General features: G+C 30.0%; 1 protein-coding gene and 1 pseudogene across 1 annotated transcript; one reads left to right on the forward strand and one right to left on the reverse strand.

Annotated features, from left to right (window-relative positions):
• Positions 1-3651: 3651 nt before the first annotated feature.
• Positions 3652-4269, forward strand: LOC114715541 (ESCRT-related protein CHMP1B-like). The gene has a single exon (XM_028900410.1). The coding sequence runs from the start codon at positions 3652-3654 to the stop codon at positions 4267-4269; it is 618 nt and encodes a 205-aa protein (XP_028756243.1).
• Positions 4270-8150: 3881 nt separating this feature from the next.
• LOC114715542 (SKP1-like protein 11) lies at positions 8151-8650 on the reverse strand (annotated as a pseudogene).
• Between the last annotated feature and the right edge of the window lie 740 nt (positions 8651-9390).

Genomic DNA, 9390 nt, shown 5'->3' on the forward strand with positions numbered 1-9390 from the left:
GTTTTTCCATGGCTAATATCTAATTTTCCTTCATGTAATCAACTCTGGCCGTTGGAGCTTACTCAAGCATACTAATAATAATATTGCAAATCTTTCTATAAAGAATAGGCCAGAGATTACTGGGCCAATGAACGTGCCAAAAAGTAACGGAACAACTTATTTAAAAAGTGGGCTTGGGGTTATGCTGATGAGGAACACTCGTCAAGAGGCAGAGGGTGGTTGGGGCAGTAAAGAATCGTCTCCTCATCTGACTTTCGGAGAATGCTTGAGAGAAAACCAAATCACGATATATAGAGTAAGTATATAAAAAAGGTTTATCTTAATTTACATGAAAAAATATTTTTTTAAGTGCTTTTTTGTCTCTTCCTCTGATCCTGACTTTTTCTGAAGGATTTCTACTCTTCTACTACTTTCCATTCCTCACTTTCTTGTCTTCTTTTGAGTTGTAACGCATTATAATTAGTATTCCTCCAGTCTTAATGTAAAACTTAATTATTATAAAGTTAATGCTGGTCTTATATATAGAACTCATTTTACATATTTATCAACTTTTTCTCAAATTAGCTCTATTATATTCCTCCAACAATAATCAAGTAGAAGAGGAAATAGGCAATTAAAGAATATAATTAGGCTGTTTTAGGGGGAAAACATATCATATTAACTGACTTAACTAACAGTTTTAATATACTCAAATTAGTTGATTAGATTTTATATTAAGGACGGGAGAAATATATATTGAAGTAATTAATATATTGTTGTGATCATTACACTTTTTTAAGAGTTCCATGTTAACTCTAAATAGAGACACTTAGACCGAAATATAAAAGTACCCAAAATGCCGTCCCCCCTTAGATTTATAGTATAACTTTGTGATCATTATATTCTACTTCAATGGGCAATTTTCTGCAATATGGTTATTCAAGTTTGTATATGCTGTTAGAATATGCTAGCTAGATTAAATTAACTGGGTCGGACTAATTAATCATGATTTAAAAATCCTGGTTCCTCAATTAATTTGTATTCTAGAAAAATATAACATATGAAATGCAGAGAACGAAAATACTCCAAATTATTATTTATTCAAAAGGAAGCTAACATTTTGAATTTAAAATTTCAAAGTGTCAAGAAGAGAAAAGCTTTAAATGCATGACTCATGTGCATTAACTACCCTTTTAATGCATGACACTTGGTTCAGTTTGGTTGCTGTACTTGTTTATATTTTTTCTGGGTTTTGCTGTACATTCGTAAAATTAGTCTCGTTTTTGCCGTATAGGAAATTGGTGTTGTAAGTATACAAGAAGTTGGGTAGCGTATATCGAAAATGGGGTATTAATTTGGAATTGTTTAATGCATACGTTTTATTTGTTATAGTCAAGCTTCAATTTACAAATAAATTAGAAAAAAATTTCAATTAAAATCAATTGAAATATCAAAATCTAAATTTATATCCTACACTTTTAACAAATCCATTATATATGAGGCCAGGAAAATTAATTAGAAATTTTAGTATCTCGTTAAAAAGCCTTTCCCAGGGGCATAACCTAGACGTTTGCCCGCCATTACAAATGTGTGTTGGCTCAATACTGTCAAAGCCTCAAAGGCCAAACTGAAAAGGAAGCAACACGATTCTTCTCTCCCTAACTCTTGAATAAAATGGAAGTGTGACCCACTTCCTTTAAACATTAAAGGAAAGATAAAATGTAAGATATTGATTTCTTTGGTTTTTTTTTTTCTTGTCCAGTTTTTGATGATCTTAACTTTTTCTAATTCTGAAAATTTCGCCATCTGTGTAGACAGAGAAAATTGAAAGGAGAGGAAAAGTCCAACAACCAACTTTGCCAATTTCAACCTTGAAGTTACGGAAATCATTATCATCACACAAGACTCAGGAATCATATTTTAATTTGGTACTCAAATAAATGTCTTTAAAGAATCAGCAATAAAACAGAGGACACATTGGCATTTAAAAAGCAAATTAATGATGATGAAGAACTTCTAAATACACTTTAATCAATCTGATAATTTACATGCAAAAATAAAATAAAAAAGAAATGGAGAGAATAAAATAAATACAACAATTAATTCATTTAACTAGTTTGGAGATAGGGAATATATTTGTATTAACCCTTGGTGAGAAAAAATTAATAATAATTTTATATGTTTATTTTAAAATTAAACATGTATTTTTTTTAATTTTAATTCTTACTCCCTCCGTCTTTTATTATAATATTCAATTTTTTCAATTTGTTTGTTCCTTTTTATAAGATTTCTTTTGGGTTTGTTTAAATAATAAATATATTTTTATTCATTTTACCCTTAATTAATATCCTCTCTCTCACTATCTTTTTTTCCATATATTATCTCCTATTTTTTCTCACTCACACTTATCCACTTATAAATAAGGCATATTTGGGAAGAAAGTACATTTTCAACATATTTATTATTTTAAACTAATTTTAACAGTTTTCTTAAACCATGTAATATAGTTAAGTGGATCTTATAATAACGAATGGAGAGAGTATATTATATGTTAATCATAATTCTACAAATATCATACCGCGTCACATATGTGTTTAATATTTTTAATTTGAAAAACATCATAACGGGGCTCTCAAAGGGTCTTGCACTCTTGCCCCGTACCACCACGGCACCACGCGACATAAAAAACAAAATATGCATAAAAAACCTTCATGAAGAAAATGGTTCATATATAACATTCTACTGCAAGAAAGTCTAAGAAATTATGTGACGTAGTTAGAAATTACTCCTCTATTCTTTAATATAGAACCTAACTGGGATATTAGTCTTATATATATAACCTATTTCACAAATTTATCAATTTTTTTAAATTAATCTTATTGATATTTTCCAACAATAATCAAGTAGAAGAGGGAAGGGAGAAATTTAAAAAGATTCTTAGGGTGTTTTGGGAAAAAAAATATCATATTAACTAATTTAACCAACATCATTAATCTATTAACTAATTAATTAAGTATTACATTAAGAAACGAAGGAATATTTAAATTTACTTTAACTATCTCGAGGATTAACTTCTACGTATATCTGGTGCCCAACAAAAATGATATGAGTTATATATAACTTAACTTATTTTAAGATATTAAGAGAGCTTTTATTAAAAAAAAGAGAGAGATTAAATTAGACCTTTTAATATTCTATAAGTTTACAACACCCTTTATTATGACTAAATATATTTCTTCGTGTATTATGTGAAATTTTAAAAAAAATTAATTAATAATATGAATAATATAATCATAGATTTTATATTTTATCTTAGATTGGAAGAATATCTTCTCTGTTTTTTTTGTGTGCCAACGAATCAATTTAAAAAAATTATTAATTAATAATATGGATAAAATAATCATATATAATATTTTTCATTTATCTTAGATTAAACGAATATCTTCTTCTTCTTCTTTTTTCCAAACGAATCAGTAATATGTTGAATGGATATTAATGGAGTTTTAAATGATTAATGCCTGCGATGCAACCTTATCCTGTTTCTGGTTTCCCTGTTATAAATTCCCAAATATCCCTCAGATTTATAAAAATTTCTCGTAAGTCAATTGTTTCCAATTTTCTGTGTTCCCCAGATTTCAATTTTTTGACCGTTGTGCAATGAAATAAGCAATCATGGGCAACACAGAGACGAAGTTCATGAAGCAGATTATGGAATTGAAATTCAATTCCAAGTCTCTTCAACGCCAAGCCTGTAAATGTAAGAAGGAAGAGAAATCCGAAGAGCTCAAGGTTAAGAAAGCTATGGAGAAAGGGAACATGGACGGCGCTCGCATCCACGCCGAGAACGCCATCCGAAAGCGAACGGAGCAGATGAACTATCTGCGACTCGCCTCTCGGCTTGACGCCGTCGTAGCTCGGCTTGATACCCAAGCCAAGATGAGCAACATCAACAAGTCCATGATTAATATCGTCAAGTCTCTGGAATCTTCCTTGGCCACCGGGAATCTCCAGAAGATGTCGGAGACCATGGACAATTTCGAGAAGCAGTTTGTGAATATGGAGGTTCAAGCTGAGTTCACGGAGACCGCCATGGCTGGATCCACCTCGCTTTCCACTCCGGAAGACCAAGTCAACAGCTTGATGCAGGAGGTCGCCGACGATTATGGCCTCGAGGTCTCAGTGGGTCTGCCGCAGCCGGCATCTCAGGCGGTGCCGGTGACTAAGGAGACGGAGAAGGTGGACGACGGTGACTTGTCTAAGCTACTTGCTGAGCTTAGAGCTAGAGATTGAGATGGAAATATTATCATTAGGGCTATACATATAAATGACGCAGGTATATACTTTAAGTTTTTCTTATTTTTGTAACGGTGATAATGTTTTATTTATGTATATTAAACTGAACTTTTTTTCTGGCACTTTACTAATTGTAGCCGGATGAATTTTAAAATTTGCTTCCTGAACAAGGATGAACGAGGATGTAGGTTCTCTAGATATTAGAGGGGAACAAGGACTTGGAGCTGCGATGAATGCCACGTAAGCAAACCTGACCGCGTTAATAACACATCATCAAACTTAACACCTTCAATTCCAATTTTAATACCAAAGTATAAGGAAAAACGTTTCAAATGGAAGGAACCAGAAATCATGGTTTGAAATTTCAAGAACCAAAACTAAAATTTAGTTAAACTATAATTAGAATTTATAATTGCACAGGAATTATACAAATTAAATTGGAAAAAAATAAATTATTTAACTAAAAAAAGAAAATAATTTAAAATGAAAGATCATTCAGTTCACTATCTCCCTTTTTTCCTATATAAAAGAGTTCACTATCACTCAAAATCCCTTTATTAATTTCAATTGTACCATACTTGTAAATTTATTTTATAATAAATTTAAAAATAAACAATTTTGTAAAATACGTATGTTAGCTACAAAGAAAAGTTGATGCCAGGTAATTGATAATTTTTTTGCCAACAGAGGCAATTGATTTTTTTTTTTTGGGAGACAAGCATAATGTTATAGGACGGCAAGTGAAATTTTTTTTTGTTTGGTCGAGACAAGTGCAATTAATTCGAAGAGAGGCAATTGAAAGTAATTATATATGGCTCTTAATGGAATACATCCTTCGTTTAACAATCAATAACTAATTCAGTTCAAGAAGTAGAGATCGTATATAAATTATGAGTCATTACGTAGTTTATTCCATGTTTCCAGCCTTATTTATTATTTAAAACAATTTAACAATGATCTTTTTCTTTGAGATTCAGATTAATTAGAAGAAACTGCAAGACATATTGAGGTATAAAATTATTTTTTCACAAAAGAAAAATATAAAAGTGATATGTGATACATTCCTAAAAAATTAATAAATGTACGTAGAGTTATTATTAATAATTGTGAACATAAAAACCTAAAAAAAAAACAAGAAAATAGACTTGAAACATTAATTCTTGTTGTTGCAAATGATGTGGTCATGTTGCTGAGGAGGAAGAAAGGCACTGTTAATATGAAAAGTGCGTCGAACGTGGTCTGGAGTTTCGCCATTTATCATATGAGCCACAATCTTTTTTATAAGATTAAAAACGAATATGATATCTTTTTTATATCATAATGCAACAATAATTATGCTCATAAGATATGTGATATTAACTTTTGGAAAAAACTTAGATCAAGTTACTTATATCCATTACGTTAAGTTCTCTAATCACACATGATCATGTATTCTTTTTCATATGAATTTATAATTGAATACTATTAAATGTTAATATTTCAAAAAAATAGGACACCTGGTCATATGTAATTAGAAAACTTGACATAATGAATATAAGTAATTTGATGTAAATATAGTACTCAACTTTTTTTGATGATGTTATAACAAAGTTACAAACTATTCTTTATGAGATTAACCTAAAGTATTTGAAATTTATCTTTTAAATTTAAAGGCAATGAAATTTAAAACTAAAATTATTCAGATATATAAATTACATTACTATGTTTTTGAAAATTAATTATATTTCGAATAGAAATTGGACCACCAATTGCTAAAATTGCATAGGGCGACTAGATAAGGCGTTATTTTTCGCAATATAATATATGGATGAAAACGACCTTAAGCTGTATAACGTGTCATTTACAAATTCGGCGAGAAAGTTTAGTTGGAGTAATGAAGACTCAATTGTTGCATCAGAAAAAAAATTGAAAACTCAATTGTAATCTATAAATATACATTTAAAAGTTTGTTAGAATTGATTAAATGCAATAAATATATTTTATTTTTTAAAATATTTTTATTTACGGAGGGAGAGAGTGTGAATAAGAGAAAGAGAATGTGAGTTGGAAAAAATGCGTGAAAGATAATTAATAGGGTGTTAATATATAATTAATGGGGCAAAAATATTTAAAAATTAAAATTTTAGATATTATTTGAGCGTATCTAATAAATAGGAACATGTTTACCCAAAAAATGTACTAGGACCAAAGTAAAGTATGAAAGTTTTATATAATTTCTAAAAAGTTAGAATTTATAATCAAACTAGGATATTATAATTATATAATAACTATTTTAAATAAATAATAATATATTAAAATCGATTTCAAATTGAAAAACTACAAAGTTAATCAAAAAATAAAATAAACAAACATAAGAAATGAAATTTTATAATATAAGTTGTAGTTTATATTTACGAATCATAGAATGAGTTATTGAAAAAACATATCTACTTTAGTCACTTATCCAAGGTGTTAGAAAGTAGAGGAGTGGTGGAGAAAACGCACGGTGGGCCAAATGGAGAGGATGAGGGAATGTTGAAAAACTGAACGGTTAAGGTGAGGAGCATCTTATTTATCCCTCCTGTTTATAAAGTCAGGATGGCTATTTTGGCAATCTACATTACCATGGCAAACCCCATTACCACACTAAAGAGCAACCAAAACATCTGCATTTTGGTAATGCAGTCCTAATTACCATAGCATGCTTGCAATGGAATTGAACCAAACAGGTCCTTAGTTCTATTTAGGAAGGTATTATCTCTCTCATTTATTGTAGAAAGATTTATTACTTACCCTTCAGTTAACAAATTTTCTATTTAGTCATTAATTTTTTTTGTTTCCTAATTTTCTCATAGGAATTAATGCTGATTTATTCTATCATTTATTAAATTTTTTATTTTTCTATTAAATAGTTTGGCTAATGAAGAACGGACTTGAACCCCATGCCCAACGCAGAGTGCACTTAAGATCTTGGGATGAACGTGAAACTATCTTTCAACCTTTGAACCTAAAAATCTGAAAGAAGAGACTCTGAATGAAACGGGATTAACGTTTATAGACAACATTTAAAAAAAAAATGCTAGTTTCAAATTTTAGAGACAAGAACCGAGGTTAAATTTTTGAAATTAAATAGGATATTATATTGAGTCCCAAAAAAAAAGGATATTATATTATTTTTTTTAATCAATGGAGGCCTTACTAGTGGGGACAACATTAATAGCTAATATAAATCTTTTATCAACGGCATTAGTGCCCTTTACTGAGGGGGGACAACATTTATAGTTAATATAAATATTAAAATTTTCAAATAGAGACTTTTTGCTATTTTTCTATGATTAAAACTATATTTATTAATTTCATTTAATTTAAGTCATATATTTATGTCATAATGAATTTAATGATAAACGATTTTTAAATACATATGCTAGATATTTGCAAAATTTAATGTGATGCGAGGCAATTGATTTTTTTTTCCGGGGGCAACAAGAAAAATTTTATAAGAGGGTAGGTGCAATTTTAAAGGGAGGCGAATGAAAGTAGGTATGTCTGTTAATGGTATCCTTTCATATCAATGACTAATTCCTTTCAAGAGGTAGAGATCATATTTAAATGGGTCTTAAAATTGCTAGTTTATTGCATATTTTCATCCTTATTTATTATTTAAAAGAATTCATCTATGATATTTCTTTGAGATTCAGATTAGAAGAAATTGAAAGACTTGTTCAGGTATAAGAATTATACTTCACCAAAAAAAAAAGAACTATAATATATTCCTAAAAATTGACAAATGTAAATAAAGTTATTATTAATAATTGTGCACTGGAAAAAAAAAATTCAAACCACAAAAACCTCAAAAAGGGGGGGGGGAAAAAGCAAGAAGAAGAAGAAGAAATTTGACTTCAATCTTCTTGAAAGGCCCATTCATTTTCACTGCGGAGCTTCGCTTCTTCCTCAGGAGTAAAGTCATTCTTTATATTAAAAATCTGTCGAATCTGCTCTGGAGTTTTCCCTTTATCATATCAGCCACAGCCTGACATGATGAATCTAACAAGCTTTTGATTTCCAGATAGTTCGCCGCTAGTATTATATTAAACAGCAAACCATTCTCCACTTTCAGAAACTCATCATCCCATTTCTTCAGTTCCTCCTCGCCGCCGGCACCAATGGCGGCTCCGCCGTCCTCCTCCTTGGCAGCCTCATGATCAGCATGTTTCTTACAGTATTCCATGACTTTTGCCATCGTCTCAGAATTCACATTGTATAATGGGACCTTGTCGGAAACACCAAATTCATCAAGCATGTGAGTTATTAGCTTCGATTGTTCTGCGGCCTTCATGGTCATCTCGAACTCATCTCCGTCGCTGCTTACCACTGTAATAGTCTTCGACGACGATGCCATCTTCTTCTTTGAATTTGAAGCGCTAAATCTAATTGCTCTTAGAAAGAGGAACAAGACAATTCTAAATTACTCGACCTTCACTTTGTGTCGCCTCTGAGGTTTGATCCTCTATTTATAATAATAATTGGATAGATTTTAACAAGGATAAGGATAACCTACGATGAAAATATTTAAATTAAAGATAACTTTCGTAAAAAAAATCTTAGGAGTCGATTTGTTTGAATAAATTTAGTTTCGTTAGGAGTAAAAAGTTTATTCATAAAATATTTTATTATAAAGAAAATTCATATAAGAAATCAATACGTCCAGTGCTTTATTCTTTTTAAATTTAATTCCTATCTAATAAATTTAAAATAAAAAACAGATATGATATCTTTTTTATATCTAAAGGCAATAATTATACTGATAAGATATGATATGATGATAACTTTTTTTCGGAGACATGATAACAAACTATTTTTCATAAGATTGACCTTCTAAATTTAAAGGCAATGAAATTTAAAATTAAAATTATTCAGATATATAGAGCTGTACGGCCACTATTTGGAAGGTGTTATTTCTCATTTATTGCTGGAGGATTCGCTGCTGGCCTTTCAATTAACAATCAGGAAATTAGGCTTTCTTGTTCCATAATTCTCTCACAGGAGTTAATTTTAATTTATTCTCTCATTTTATTAGATTTCCCAATTTTCTAATTAAATATTATCTGACCTATCTAAGGCAGACGTAAAACATAAGCC

Source organism: Neltuma alba, unplaced genomic scaffold (genome assembly GCF_004799145.2).
Source record: "Neltuma alba isolate B1F8T4 unplaced genomic scaffold, ASM479914v2 tig00011597_pilon, whole genome shotgun sequence".
Lineage (NCBI taxonomy): Eukaryota > Viridiplantae > Streptophyta > Magnoliopsida > Fabales > Fabaceae > Neltuma > Neltuma alba.

What these genes read in the sequence shown, in the direction of transcription:
- LOC114715541 (XM_028900410.1), top strand. Translation starts at nt 3,652, where the DNA reads ATGGGCAACACAGAGACGAAGTTCATGAAGCAGATTATGGAATTGAAA.